Genomic DNA, 16,182 nt, shown 5'->3' on the forward strand with positions numbered 1-16,182 from the left:
CGTCAAATAAGGCAATACTCAATGACAGGCACCTAGAATATCCAGAAATGTAATAATAGTAAACAATCATTTGAGAACATATCTCTTAAAAATAATACTGATTTCTGCAATATACAGTATTTACACAACAGCTGCAAATTTGCTCATACAATATTTCTAATATAGATAAATAGGAATACAAGTCTAAGAATTCTTTGCTCCATTTTTCAAAACCTTTTGTTAAAATGTAAACCATTGGCACCTCTTTTTTATTTTTACTGTAACTTTTTTAAAACAACAACAAAAAAATCAGCTGATATGCACAATTGATTCCAGTCCCTTTTCTGCTCTAGAAAATGACCAACACGCTTAGCAACTTACTTTCCTTCGGTTAATAATCTTTGGTGCTTTCTTCCAATGAATTCTGGTAAATGAGTCAATGCAGAACAAAAGGAGGATGAAAGCAACTAGAAAGTGAACCAGCACTTTTTGTTCTTCCACGTACAGATAAAATGAGTTGATGATTTATGGAGATTTCCACTTTAAACAAGCTGTATGCACCACAGGGAGAGCGAGCTTGTCCAGATTTTCCATTGATGTCTAGCCTTTTGGCTTCACTTTCTCATCTTTCCAATGTGGATGATCTTAGTGGACGTCTCTTGTCAATAATCTTTTCATCTTTCTTTGAGGTTCTTGCCTGAGAAGAAGCACCTATGGAATCACTGGCTGCAAGGAAGGGGGCAGCAGCCATTTGTGGAGATGAACTGAGGTGGCCACTCTCGGTGGGTGGGGAGGCCAGTCTCAGAGTCTTATTTTCTGCTGGCTGAGCTCTCCTCTGGGGTAGGTTAGCACCGCTGGATTTACTGTTTGGCCTGAAAGCAGCATGTGCATTTGGACCTCCTACAGAAGAGATCCTGCTCAAAGATTTCTTCTTCTCAGCAGGAGTCTCTAAATAGTAAGGAACCAAAGATGTAGGCATCATTAGAGATTCGGGGAGGTCACTGGAGTTAAAGGTAGCATCATCATGAGTTTCAGCAGCTTCTGGAAGGTATGGTGGTGGCGGGGTGCTGCTGCGCTTGCTACATGACTCACAACATAACTTGTTATAACCTGGTATGGAGCAGTATCGCGCCAGCACCTCCATTTGACAGAATATGGATTTATCTCCCAAACATGGCTCATCTGCAAAGATTAAAAGGCAACAAAATGAGACATACATCCAAACATAAAAGGAGGACAACACGGATGGAGCTAGAGGGCATTGAGCTAAGTGAAATAAGTCAGACAGAGAAAGATAAATACTGTATGATTTCACTTATATGTGGAATCTAAAAAACAAAACAAACAAAACAAAAAACAGAATCATAGATATAGAGAACAAATGGGCAATTGCTGAGGGAGGGGCAAAACAGGTGAAGGGGATTAGGAGGTACAAACCTCCAGTTATAAAATAAATAGGCCATAGGGATGTGACATACAGCATAAGGAGTATCGCCAGTCACATGTTAATAACTTTCTATGGGGACAGGCTCATTGTGGTGATCATTTCATAATGTATGCAAATACATTATGCATAGTGTATGCAAAATCACCAGGTAGTACATCTGAAACTAACATAATACTGTATTTCAACTATATTTCATTTTAAATATAAAAATAAATATAACTCAAAATGAATAAAAGGAGGGAAGAAGCTTAAATCGTATATGAATATAAAAAATTTTAAGTAAAAGCTAACATTTATGGGAGTTGCCACATTAGACTTCACGTTTAAAATATGAATATTAGGATGAATTTACTAAAATAAGTATTCTCTATGTGCAAAGCACTTGAATTGACCAGCACTTTCACATCTCCATCAAGAGTCTTCAGATCAAGGGTAATTTTTTCTTCCTAGTAGAAATACATATCTGATTTTAGAATGAGAAAATAGAATTAGTTTTACCATATTTTTAAGATATAGAGGGCACTGGTTTTTTAAATTTTATGATAGTTCTTTCTTTATAATAGAGTAGCCTCTATATTAAATTTAAATTTAAAATCAAAATAAATACTAAAGACCTGTTGGAACATATTAAATCTTAAAGCTATATTACCGAAAGAAAAATCAAGATACTATTTTGATTTGGAGAACATTCTCCAGAGTGAAGGCAACAGTTTCATGTTTACCATTGAACGTTATCAGGTTATTTGTTATTCGAAAGCACAAATCTGGGTAAAGGGTGAGAACTTTCTTATGAACAATTCATGGTTCTTTAATTTCATTGAATTGATAGTACTTTAAAGAGTACTAAAGTAACACTCACAAAACACTTGGTAGGTGTGTGTGTACAGACTATTTCTATTATTTTTTAATTTTATTGATCATAGGTTATAAGAATTAGATTTCAAAAAATCCAAACATTGAGCTCATGAAAATGTTAGTTTGTATTTCTTTTCAGCCATTCCAGAGCATATCCTATGCAGAGAGCCCATGCACACAGTCCAACACAGAATACTGATCCCACATCCAATTAATAAATGCAAAGAATTGTAAATTGTGGCATTTATATGATATAGTCACTTAGAATTACAATGTAATATTAGGTGATTCTACATTGCTAGGTAAGGAACCTGCTATATAACTTGCCAAAGAAATTAAATCCCTTTTCTAAAGTTCGAGGGGAAAAATAGAGGGTCAGTTGTCAGGGCCAAAACATGCTAAACTTACCACCTTTGTTAGCGTTATAATGCCATGCCCACTTCCCAAGTTGTGGAATGACTTGTATTTCCCTCACATTTACACATCTATGATACAGTATGATGTGTTTGAATAATTCATATTAGCTAAGATAATAATCTAATTAGGTTGTAAATGCCTGAGAATCACATTAATGGGTTTCACCTCAAGTATCAATCCCTTTTCCTATCTGAATTATTTTTTCTATGCCTATAGCTTTCTATGCCTATAACATTTTCTTTTGGCTTAAGGAAAAGTATCAAGCAAATTCTTGCTGACAGTTGGGCATATTTGCAGAAATATATACCTCTACCAGTTATTAAGATTAATAAAGCTTATTCGAAAAGTGTTTAACCTCCTGACAGTAATGCCTAAGTAAGAGTAAAATACTATGGTGACAGGAAATGTTATAGCTCCTAACTAGGTAAATTTGTTCTTTTGGCTTTTACTTGTGATTTGAAGTTTCAAATATACTTTCCAGAGAAAAATGATTAAATATGTAAGTCCTTTGTCTCCCCCTCATGGTCATACTTGTTCATGCAACCCCACATTTCAAAGGAAAATGTACAAAGAAATATTTTATAAGGTTTCTTTGGAAGAGTAGACAGACAGTGGGAGGATAGGAAGAGAGAGAGGGAGAGAGAGACAGGCACAGAGAATCAGAGGGGAAGGGACACGGGGGCTGGGACAGAGAGAAGGCAGGGAAGGCAAGAGACATGGGGAGATGGAGAGACAGATGCAGGGTGGCAGAGACAGGGAGGTGGGCAGGGAGGGTGAGGAAGGACAGAGAAAAGTGGAGGAGAAAGACACTGACAGACACATGTGCCAGAAAAGGGGGAAGGAGGAGTGTTAGAAAAAGAGGGAAATAGAGAAAAAGGAGAGTCAGGAAGAGATGAGGAGAGAAAGAGGAAAGGGAGAGAGCAGGAGAAAGAGAAAAGAGGTAGAGGTAGGGAGACTGGGGGGGGGGAGAGAGAGAGAGAGAGAATGAGAAGAAAGAGGTGGAAAAAGCACGAGTGATATACACAGAAAGTGAGCAACATACAGACAGCAAGTGACAGCAAGTCAGAGACAGAGAGCGAAACCCACAGAGGAAAGGAGAGGAGAGAAAAGTGGAGATAGAAAATGAGACACAGGGCTTCCCTGGTGGTGCAGTGGTTGAGAGTCTGCCTGCCGACGCAGGGGACGCGGGTTCGTGCCCCGGTCCGGGAAGATCCCACATGCCGCGGAGCGGCTGGGCCCGTAAGCCATGGCCGCTGAGCCTGTGCGTCCGGAGCCTGTGCTCCGCAACGGGAGAGGCCACAACACTGAGAGGCCTGCATACCGCAAACAAACAAAAAAAATGAGACACAAAGGACACAGACAGATGCAGAGAGAGACAGAAAAGGAGGAAGAAGGAGACAGTGATAGAAACTGAAACCACCCAATATATGCTATTTGTTTTACAATAGCAAATGAAATTACACAGATGTCCCCTGACTTATGACGGTTCTACTTACGACTTTTGGACTTTATGATGGTGTGAAAGCCATATGCATTCAGTAGTACTTTGAATTTGGATCTTTTCTGAGCTAGGGTCCCAGTCAGCCAGGCGACCACGAGGGCAAACGAATGACACACTTATAACCATTCCGTACCCAGACAACCATTCTGTTTTCTATCTTCAGTATAGTATTCAATAAATTATATGAGGTATTCAACACTTTATTATCAAATAGGCCTTGTGTTAGATGATTTTGCCCAACAGTAGGCAAACGTAAGTGTTTGGAGCACGCTAGGCTATGGTGTTCAGTAGGTTAGGTGTTTTAAATGCATTTTCGACTGACAGTATTTTCAACTTAGGATGAGTTTATCAGGATGTAACTCCATTGTAAATTGAGGAAGATCTGTACTTTAAAGAAAAGAGACTCCGCTTTTGCAATATGGCAAGAGTAAGGCAAATTTTAGCATATGCACAAGGTATCTATTTTGAAAGCACGCTGTTCAAGTCTATGAAAATGGATGAGCAGGTATTGGAAGTGGCTTTGTGAATGACATTTATCATCCACATGCCTAAACTGAATGGTTTTAGTAAAGTATTGCCAAACCTTCTGCATTATTATGCCTTTGACAATGATGTGAAGTCATAAAGAAAATCAAAGAGAGAAAACACGTAGCTCCTTCTAGAAACACAAATTGACAGAAGCTACATATACATGACACGGCCCTCACCCCAGCATTACTGCCTACCGGGAATCACAGAGGCCGCAGCGGTTCTGATAACTAAATGGAGGGGACATTGCCGCAGACACCCATCTTAAAGAACTCTATTAAGCTAATATCTCAAGGGTGTTTTCCTTTAGTCATTTTTCAGTAAGCAAATGGAAATTCCAGAGCTTGCCCAGAAAGGAAGTTCTGCTTTTTGAGGCTCAAAAACCATGATCAGAACAGTGAAACCAATCAGTGTCACACCTACCATTACAGGGAGGCAGCTGACAGGCTCGGACAGACTCAGGCTTTTCACCAGCGCAGTGGTCACCCGCCCTGCAGAGGACCTGCCTCACCTCTGTCCCTTCGCCGCAGGTTACTGAACACTACAGAAACAAAGGCTGTGATTATAGATGTTTATTCCACCAGGACTGTCTTTCTTCCTTTCCCCATGTGCACACTCAGACACACACATGAACACACGAGCACACACGCATACACAGCTCTGGAGTTCTTTCTCTATGGCCCAGTGTTACAGTGACTTGGGAGACAGAGAATCCTAGCTTTACCCTGGGAGCATTGTTCTTTCTCTGAAAGCTTCATAGAATTGCTGTAGGACTAAATGAAGGCAAAGGAGACAATGTATATAAAACAGTTAAGCCTGGCATATAGTAAGCATTTGATGCCAAACAAGTCATTGTTATAATGTAACACCTTCTGTAGTTCCTAAAAGCAGTAGTGGAGCCCGTTTTCAGAGAGCCTGTCACAGATTGAGCTTCCCATTCTCTCACCTTCCTTACAAATGGTGAATTTACTGACATGCTATGTTGGTTAATTAAACCTCTTTGGAACTACTATTACTCTTTTCCCACAAATTCATTTAAGGAATGGGCTAACTGCTCTAAAACTAAGCCCAGAAACAGCCGTGCTATTGATCTAGGTAGGAGCTGTAAAGGAGGGATGCTTGTTCCAGGACTCTCAGGGGAACAAGACATGAGTTATCCTTAAGGTCCTGTGCAGGTCACTTTCATTTGCCTGTTCCTTCCCTCCTGGGCCTGCTCTCCACTCCCTCCTTTGTCCTCTGTCTACTTTTTGCTGCCCTTTCCTCCGATCCACTCTACTATCACCCCCTGATTCTTCATTTGGAGTTTTTAGATATATCAAAGAACTGTGGTTAATACGGGCAATGAGAGCCAGTGATTGAGCCAGTCACCAAGCAGACGTCATTTGGACAGGCACCGACTAGGCGCTGGGGAAGCAAAGCACCTGGTTTTTTGAGAAATGCATGGACTAGTGGCAAGCACAGGCTCAAAGACAGGAGTTACAGTACACTGCTGTGATCAGCAAGCCACTGGAAGGCCTCTTTGCCTTTGGAATGTGGAGGAAGGACTGCCGGGAAGGGCAACCCTGGAAGGTGGTATTTTGGACCATGGAGCTGAGCCTTGATGGATGAGGGGCAGATGGTCACATAGGAGCAGGGGGAGGGGCAAGCCAGCCAAAAGGGAGGAGGCTCAGACCAGCATGGGCTTTGAAACAGTAAACAATTTACTCAGACTGGGACAAAGAGTTAGAATAAAGGAAGATGAACAAAGAAGAATTATCATGGGATTTATTGTGGTTGTCATTTTGCAATGTATAAAATATCCAATCATTAAGTTGTACACCTGACTCTAAGGTAACGTTGTATCAACTACACTTCAACAAAAAGAAAAAAAAGAAGCGTTCCTGTGGTGTCAAATGGGGCAGGGCCCTGCATTCAAGGTCAGGGGTTTGGAATGTATCCAGGAGGAAAGATGCAGTCCAGAAAAAATACCGGACATCAGATCAGTCACTTTTCAGAGGCCTCTGTGTCACAAGATATCCAAACGTGGTTTGCCCCCATCAACTAATCTTTCATGCAAACACTGTTTTAACCTGTGAGTTTTTCCTAATACCTACAGATGCGTAATGCTTCCAAAATATGTGACAGTTTCGCAATTCACACAAAGCCTACCTGATACGGAAGCCAAATTAAAATATACTTCACTTCCTTACCCCTCCCCGCCCCACCGCCCCCCGCCAACGCACACAGAATTCGCACACCCACCTCGTTCCAGGGCCCCGTTTTCCACTGGGCCGGGCAGGGCACTCTGTTACAAGGCCGGCGGCTCTCTGGACGGCCCCCTACGCAGTACTTGCTGTGCACCGAGCGGTTGGTGCCATCGTGGGACGGCTGGAGGCAGCGCACAGCGCGGAGCTGATAGCCGGAACTGCCGCAGGTTTTGGTGCAGTGCTCCCATTCTTCTGCCGCCCAGCTGAGGATGGGGGTTAAGACTGAACTTGGTGACCGGGTTGCGTGGTGTGCCCCTCCCTGCACCGCAAGCCTAGCTCTTTCTGCCCTCTGAATGACGTGCCCCCGCCCCACGGGGCAGGTTCAGAAAGACGGGCACATCAAACAAAAAGTCTGAAAACTTTCTAACAGTCATAGGCGGGGCACATCTATTTGTTATGCCCTAGTATTCTGTCTCCCAGTGACTCTGAAACAACCTTCTCTTTTCCAAAAGGATCATCCTTAGAGGGTTTCTGAAACTCATCTTAAAGTTGTCCCCTTAGGTTCAGGCATGATGGTAGTTTCCCAAAATAGCACCAACTCATAAAGAAGATGTGGCACATATATCCAATGGAATATTACTCAGCCATAAAAAATGAAATAATGCCATTTACAGCAGCACGAATGGACCTAGAGATTATCATACTAAGTGAAGGAAGTCAGAGAAAGACAAGTATCATGATATCACTTATATGTGGAATATAAAAATATGCTAAAAATGAACTTATTTACAAAACAGAAATAGATTCACACACATAGAAAACAAACTTATGGTTACCAAAGGGGAAAGCGGGTGGAGGAGTTGATAAATTAAGAGTTTGGGATCAGCAGATACAAGCGGCTATATATAAAAGAGATAATCAACAAGAACCCCACTATATAGCACAGGGAACTCTGCTCAATATTTTGTAATAAACTATAAGGGAAAAGAATCTGAAAAAGAACATATATATATATATATATATAAATAACTGAATCACTTTGCTGTCTACCTGAAACTAACACAACACTGTAAATCAACTATACTTCAATAAAAATAAAATAAAATAGAAACCAACTCATTATAATAAATAATTATAAAATTATAAAAACCAACTCATTAAAATAAATAAAACCAACTAATTCTCAGCCATATTGCCTCACGGTGTTAAATATCTGAAAGGAAATTTAAAAAGGCTCCATCTGATGCCTGCTATGACAAGGTGATCTGATTGCTGCTGCTTTTTCATTACCTCATGAGTTTACTCATGTTTGAATATTCTAAATGAGATCACAGTTCCATCTCTATGCTTGTTGCTGTGAAGGCTACCTGACATATCCATCATGTTTGGAAAATTCAGTTCTTCATATAGGCCCTTATTGGACCTGATGAAAAGGTAAAGATTGTATGCATCTGGGCCTGAGCAGAAACTGCTTCCATGAATATACCTGACAGAAATATTTCCAAGGAATTTATTTTCAAAAAGATATCCTATGGGACATTCCCAAATTCTATGTCCAAATCCGATGTCAGTGCCCCAGCCCTCTCCAAATTAGCTATGGATACAATATGACAGACAGTTCGTCATTGCATATGTCCCAAAGGGTTGTCACCATTGATTCCAACTAGGTAATTAATCTGTTAGTATGTAATAGAGGCATTCTATTTATCCTTTCCAAAGTTACTTTCCCTGTGCAATTTTTTTTCTTTTTGTATGTATGGAGCACCAAAATATAAACAGGTTAAAACCTTGGCAGTCTTTGCTATTCAGAGTTTAAGACTGCCATAGGTTTTCAACTGGCAGTAGAATGAATTGTGGCAACTAAGAAATTTTACTCAATTTTGAAGGCTTCCACTGTGACTCTCACTTAAAGATAGGTGTTAACATGAGAAGTATATACTTCATAGTCATAGATACTTTCTGTTACCTTATTCCCTCCTGAAATTCCCAGAATGACAATAAAAAAATACATAAAATGGCATACACTCGTAAAGTGTTCAGCATGATGGTTTGATTTACATATATTGTGAGATGACTACCACAACAGGTTTAGTTACATCCATCATCTCATATAGATGCAAAGAAAGAAAAGAAAAAACAATTCTCCTTGTGGTGAGAACTCTCAGGATCTACTGTCTCCATAACATTCCTATGTATCATACAGAAGTTTAATGCTGCATTCTATACACATGTGAACAGCCAGTGTTCACCAGACATAGAAAGTCTCTAACGCAAATGCTGAACGGAGGGAAAAAAGAAATAGAAGAAGTAATGCACAAAAAAGCAAATAATCTTTAAGAGCCTAAGAAAGATAAACGAATATATTACATCTTTGAAATAAGAATCAAATGTCTGGAAAACAGAACATCTGATAAACAAAACAGCACTTGGATGTTAACACTCTCTTGGATGTTAATGACATAATAGCAAAAATGGAAAAATTCAGCAGGAAGAACAGTAAATACCAGGAGAGAAAAGAAAAGAAAAGAATTAGATCTGTCTAGAAACCCTAACTACAAATTTCCCAGAAAGAATACTGAAAATCATAGGGGAAACTTTTCAAAGAAAAAATACAAGAAAATTTCCCAGAGGTAAAAGATATTAGTTTTGTGTTTTAAAAAGTCGACAAATATACAGCACAAGTGATGAGAAAAAATGAGCACAAAGGCAGTTTATCACTATGAAATTTCAAGACACTGGGAACAAAATGATCCTACAAACTTTGAAAGACAGAAAAAAAAAGAGGTCACATAGAAATAATTGAGAATTAGAATAGCAAATGACTTTTCAAGAGCATAACTGGAGTCTAGAAAATAATGGAGCAAGTTTATAAATTCTGAGAAAAATATATTATAGGTTGGAATGGTATACATACGTGTGTGTCCAAATGATCAAGAGTAAGAGTAGAAGAAAGACTTCTCATACACCCTTATACTTTAACCTATTATATACTTTTCTTAGGTGTATAGAAGCTTAATTCTTATATAAAATTTTCCCTTTGTATATAGTTTTTTCATGAAACAACTGAAAGATATGCCCTACCAGAATGAATGAATACTCTAAAAGGTAAGAAAAAGAATGCAGAAAACAGGAGGTCCAATACAAGAGACATGCAGTAGGAATCCCTTGGAGGATGGTAAAAAGAAGCCCCAGGAAGGAAGCTGGGTAGGAGCTCAGGCAGGAGCTAGAACACAGAGAACTCTCTGGGACATGTCTCTAAGAAGACACAAGGACAGGATACTTGAGTGCGTAGCATTTAGAGGAGAAGAGTTTGGGGATGAATTAGTGAAAAGTAGTAGAAAATGATACATAAAAATCAAGGCATTCACTAACTCTAGGAGAAACAAAGTTTAGTAAGAAAAGAAACAGAAGCAGAGCATGCTAAGTGACTCAACTCTCAAGAGAGACACATGTTGTTAGAATAATATGAACTCTGAATATCAGTATCAGTATTGATACACACACACACACACACACACACACACACACACGCACAAATGAATTTATATATAAAACAGAAAGAGACTCACAGACATAGAAAACAAACTCAAACTTATGGTTACCAAAGGGGAAAGAGAGGGAAGGAGGGATAAATTAAGAGTATGGGATTAACAGATACAAATTACTATACATAAAATAGAAAAGCAACAAAGATTTACTGTATAGCACAGGGAACTACTGATATATTCAATATCTTGTAATAACCTATAACATAATCTAAAAAAAATACATAACTGAATCACTTTGCTGTATACCTGAAACTAACACAATATTGCAAGTCAACTATATTTCAATAAAAAAAGAGAAGAATAAATAAAAGCAGTTATTTTTGAGAAGCAGAGATAATGGGAAAAAAACCCACAGGACTACAGCTTTATATAATTCCTGTGAAATGATCTGATCATTGTAACCAGGTATATGTATTAGCTTTGACTAAAAATTAAGTTAAAACTAAAAAGAGCTAAAGACATTTAAATCCTTTTTATTTTGTCCTCAGTATATGATAGTTAAAATAAACACTTACAGTGGATGTGTACACTCTTGAATATTGCACATTCTTCTAATAGGTTTTGGCTTTTTGTTGGCCTCACAGAAGCTACGATGAACCATTTTATTATCACTTTTCCTACGGCATCCATATTTAGTGTACTGGAAACCTGGTAAGAGAAATATATTTCTTTGGATTTAATCACTTATTTATTCCATCATACATTTGACCATTCACTCATTCATTCATTTATCAAATATTTATTGAGTCATAAGTCAGGCACTGTTCTAGGTGCTGAAGTTTCAGAAGCATATTAGTTAAATAAAAATTAAATAAACAAAAATCCTTTATCTTTAATAAATATTACAAAGTATTAAATAGCAACTGCATGCTTGTTAATAAACTAGACCCTGATAAATAGTCTCCTGTGAGAGTCAGATATGAAAACTATGGCGACAATACCCAGTGACATAGGCTTCTACAGAAAAGACATATAGAAAATTGTAGGTCTCTTTGAATGGCTTTTCCCAACAGACGGGAAAGGATCTGTTCTTAAAAGCCTTGAATGTCAGACAAATGTTTGGACTTTATCCAGGGAGTTACTGAAGGTCTCCACAAGCACTGACTTAGACGTTTAAAAAAATATGTGTATATATTTTTTAATTGTGAAAAATTTCAAATCTACAAAAAACGTGTAAGGAAAGCACAATGAACATGTTACATGCCTTGCATCTAGATTAACTTTGTGTTACCATGTCACCATATTTGATATATATTTATATATATATATTAATTATAATATATAATACACATACTATATATACATTTATATATAAAATGTTGCTGAACCATTTGAGAGTAAGTTGCTGACATCCTGATTCTTCACTTCCAAATACCTCAGCTCATAACAAGCACATTCTCTTACATAACCACAGTATAATCTTAAAATCAGAATATTTAACACAAATATAATACTATTATCCAGTATAAAGATGATATTCAAAATTTATCAATTGTCCCTAGAATGTTCTTTATAGAAATGCTTTTCCAATCAATGATCATGCACTGCATTTAGTTTTCACAGAATTAGTTAGGAATAGTTTCTGAGCCTCTTTTTATCTTTTAATATTTTTGAAATGTATAAGCCAGCTGTTTTACAAAATGTCCCACAATTTGGGTTTCTTTGTCAACTAATGATTAGATTCATTCAGGTTTTCACTTTGGGCAAGAATATTACATAAATTATGTTGTGTCAAATATCATATATTAACGCATATATGTGGAATCTAGAAAATGGTACAGATGAACCGGTTTGCAAGGCAGAAAGAGAGACACAGACGTAGAGAACAAACATACGGACACCAAGGGGGGAAAGGGGTGGGATGAACTGGGAGATTGGGAATGACATATATACACTAACATGTATAAAACAGATAACTAATGAGAACCTGCTGTATAGCACAGGGAACTCTACTTCACTTCGCTGTACAGCAGAAACTAACACAACATTGTAAAACAACTATAACCCTGTAAAAAAAGAATTATGTTGTGTCTTTAGGGTAACACATTAGGAGACTGAAGGATCTGAATCAGGGAAATAATATAATTATACTCAAATTCATTCATTCTTCCATTCAAGAAAGATTACCCTGGAAATAAACGAAGAGAAGAAAATCAAATTTAGTTGGCTAGTTAAGAGACCTTTGCAATAATCTTCCCTTCCAAAGTTGTGAAGGAAACCTGGTGAGGGAGGAATAGATCTGGTAGATAACAAAAAAGTGTATCTGATAAGTCTTGTGACCAAGTAGATGTTGACAATACAACAGAAGGGAGGATCCAAATTATATAAGCATCTTGTGATGAATAAATTGTCATTTAAAATAATTATCTAAAAACATTTTATGCCCCCTCTGGAGAAAAAAAAAAACTTTAAAAATACATCCTTGAATTTAAAATTATGAAATATTTACCCAGGCATTCCCTATACAAACAACAAAATAATTTCTTGTTCTCAATTATTCAGTATCATTGTGAGAGAATTCTGTCTAGGCCAGTTCCATTCTGGAGCATTTGTTGTTCTGAGCTAGAGGAATGGATGATGGCAGAGATTGAGAAACTCTGAGAACAGCTTAATGGATCTACTCTAGAGAGAGCAGAGAGGCGGCAGAATGCAGTACAAACATGTATGAAGAAGCCAGACTACCTCCCTGGGTTTGTATCTCATGGCCCCAGGCAAATTACTGATCTTCCCTGTGCTTCAGTTTCCCTATCAGTACGACAGAGGTAATAATAGTACTGACCTCATAGAGCCATTGTGAGCATTCATCATTAATATGTAAAATGGTATCTGGTACATAGTGCAACTAAGAGCTCTTTCATTATTAACGCTGAAAAGAAATGCATAGGTATGGAAAGTAAAAGTGGAAAAGAAGAAAGGCAAGAACCAGAGGACACTGAATTTGGGAGAGTCTGGAAAGAGTAAAGTGACTAAGGGTAACACTACATGGATATGAGACAAGGAGGAAAGGCAAGGGGATTTTTAAGAAGGTCTACCACTGTTATGAATGGATTCCTATCCTTTGTAGATCCTGAGATTTCAGTCAAAATGCTTTGTATTATTCAGTTTGGGTTATAGTTGGTGTTTCTCAGATTGTGGCCTCAATTAGAGATAATCCTTAAGGCAGAAGGAAGAAGATTGGCTTTTATATGAATTACATTTTAATATAATAAATGTGTTCAATTGTTACCTCCACCACAGGGTTTGGAACACTGAGACCAGCTCTTCAATGCCCACTCAAAAGTATCTAATTCTTCCTGGATGACATTGTTGTTGTTGATTGTAGGTGCAGAGTCCTCATGGATGATGTACTTATATGTCAGGCTAGAGCGCGTATCATTCTCTTGAGGTATAATCTAACATACACATGAAATAGATATGTAAATCACCTGAGAGAGTATTAAATTTGAATGAAAAAATTACAAATATTTCAGAATGTGTATCTTATTAAAATTGGAAGACTTTCAAGTAGCTTCTAAAAATAGAATGTTTTTCTATCACTAAAGTACAGGTATGCCCTGTTTGAGAAAAAAAAAAAAGCAAATATATAAAATATCTTGGCATTAAAAAGTAAAAAAAAATCCACCGAGGAGTAAGAAAAAAATTTGTATTATAAAAATAATAACCTTACAATAAAATTCACCACAAATTTCCTCAAGTTATATATCTCCTGAGTGTACTTAAAAATTATTGTTTGAAAGACTGTTTTGTTACGATAATAAAGATAATAATGTTCCATCCAGAAAATATAGACATCATGGAAAAATATAAAGAAAATAAAAATCATCCATAATTCCACTAAACCAGAGAAAACTAAAGTCACTTTTATTATTTTAGAATATAGCCTCAAGATATCTGCATATTATCTGTGTGTGTGTGTGTGTGTGTGTGTGTGTGTACACACATACATACTTTTCTGGTCTTGCTTATTTCACTTAATGTGTCACACACATTTCCCAAGACAGTAAATATTCTTTGAAGACATACTTTTAAATGTCAGCATAGTGTTTAATCCTAGTGTGCGTTATTTAATCATATAAATGAATATTTATATTTTATCCCCAGTTTTGTGATGATTTCTGATTCTCTTTAGTATGCTAAAGGGTACAAACACTTTTTTATAGCTCTCATAATAGACTAGTGAATGGCCCTTCAGAACAGTTAGAACAATTATTACTTTCACGATGAAAGTATATGACAATGCCCCCATTCAGCACTGCATATTATATCACTTTCCTCTTTGTTAACCGAATGGGCAAAAGATTGTTGTCTTAATTGTTATTTATTTGATAAATAGTAAAGTTTAATGGTCCCTTGTATTTTGCCCACTATGTGTTGCATGCTCATGTTAAGTCCTCTTTTTTTTAATGCTATACATACCTTTTTTTCCTAAATAATCTATGCAATAGGAGTATTAATCCTTTTTATAAGAAACTTTGCAAACATATTCTGTTTTTTATTTGATTTTTAGTTCATTAGCAAAGCACTCTTTTTTAAAAAAATAGTTTTTAATGACTTTCATGTAGCTTTTATAGGATTATATCAATTACACAAAAGGAGAAACATGTGCAGTTCATTAGTGTTTTAAACTAAACTTTTAGAAACAGCTTTTGTTTGATACTAAACCCGCTAGGATGAAGGATTTGGTTATCTGGGTTCTCTTTTTTCCCCCTTAGTCTTTGTTTTTAAAACAGTATTAAAAATTGAGCATCAATCCCTATATTGGCCCTTATATGTGGCCAGATGTCTAAGGTTTCAACCCCAGATGGCCTAGCTGCCATGCTCTGGGGCTCCGAACCTGGGGTTCCAGTCTTTCAGAGAGGAAAAGAAAGGCCATGATGACAGAGCACAGCTTGTCCATAACCCCTGTCCTAGCTACACATTTCCTTCTTATATCGCCAGCCCACATGGCTCCCTGGGGTCACACTAATATCACTGGCAAAGACTTAAGGTAGGGCTCTGAGGCCAGACACCTGTGCTCCTGGAAAAGAACTCTCTGTCATTACATACGAGTAAAACAGAGCTTCTGATCTCCAATCATTCAAACTTAAAATAATCTAAATAAAAGTTTGATTAATGTATATTTTCCTATAAAGTTATCTAACCTAAGGAAGAGAATGAGAGTCTAGAAATAAGCCCACTTAAATGTGGACAATTAATTTCTGACATAGATGAAAAGGCAATTTAATGGAGAAAGGACAGTTTTTTCAACAAATGGTGCTGGACACTGTGGTGGCTTAGAAAATGTGTCCACAAGTCTTTTGACACTTTCCCTCTCAATAAATGGAGCTTAATTCTTCTCCCCTTCAGTGGGGGGCTGGACACAGTGACTTACTTCTAGTAAACAGCAGCAGACGTGAAAGGATGTCACTTCTAAGATTAGGTTAAGACTGACTTTTGTCTTGGCTGCACTCTCTCACTTTCTCAGTCACTTGAATCACTCACTGTTGGAAGCCAGCTGTCATGTGGACAGGACACTTAAGCAGCCAGTGGGCTCATGTAGTAAGGAACAGAAGCCTGCCAACCACCATGTGAAGAAGCCTGGGAGCAATCTTCCAAGGCCTTTCAACAACCATGTGACTGAGCTGGGAACTGAAAAGATTCTCTGCACTGGAGCCTTGAGGTGACTGCCGCCAGAGCTGAGAGCATCCTCATGAGATTCCCTGAGCCAGAACTAGCCAGGTA

The 16,182-nt window shown here is 37.7% G+C and overlaps 1 protein-coding gene across 1 annotated transcript in view; it reads right to left on the reverse strand.

The window, feature by feature from the left end:
* Nucleotides 1-218: 218 nt before the first annotated feature.
* The window catches only part of ADAMTS3 (ADAM metallopeptidase with thrombospondin type 1 motif 3), a 288,169-nt gene continuing 272,205 nt past the window's right edge, over nucleotides 219-16,182 (reverse strand). The window contains exons 18-22 of the mRNA XM_024754124.1: nucleotides 13,688-13,853; nucleotides 10,977-11,109; nucleotides 6,969-7,176; nucleotides 5,151-5,268; nucleotides 219-1,161 (exon numbers count right to left, since the gene is read on the reverse strand). Coding sequence (XP_024609892.1) covers nucleotides 602-1,161; nucleotides 5,151-5,268; nucleotides 6,969-7,176; nucleotides 10,977-11,109; nucleotides 13,688-13,853 — 1,185 coding nt within the window. The 3' untranslated portion in view covers nucleotides 219-601. The remainder of the gene's footprint in view (nucleotides 1,162-5,150; nucleotides 5,269-6,968; nucleotides 7,177-10,976; nucleotides 11,110-13,687; nucleotides 13,854-16,182) is intronic.

Source organism: Neophocaena asiaeorientalis, unplaced genomic scaffold (assembly GCF_003031525.2).
Source record: "Neophocaena asiaeorientalis asiaeorientalis breed wild unplaced genomic scaffold, Neophocaena_asiaeorientalis_V1.1 scaffold148, whole genome shotgun sequence".
Classification (NCBI taxonomy): domain Eukaryota; kingdom Metazoa; phylum Chordata; class Mammalia; order Artiodactyla; family Phocoenidae; genus Neophocaena; species Neophocaena asiaeorientalis.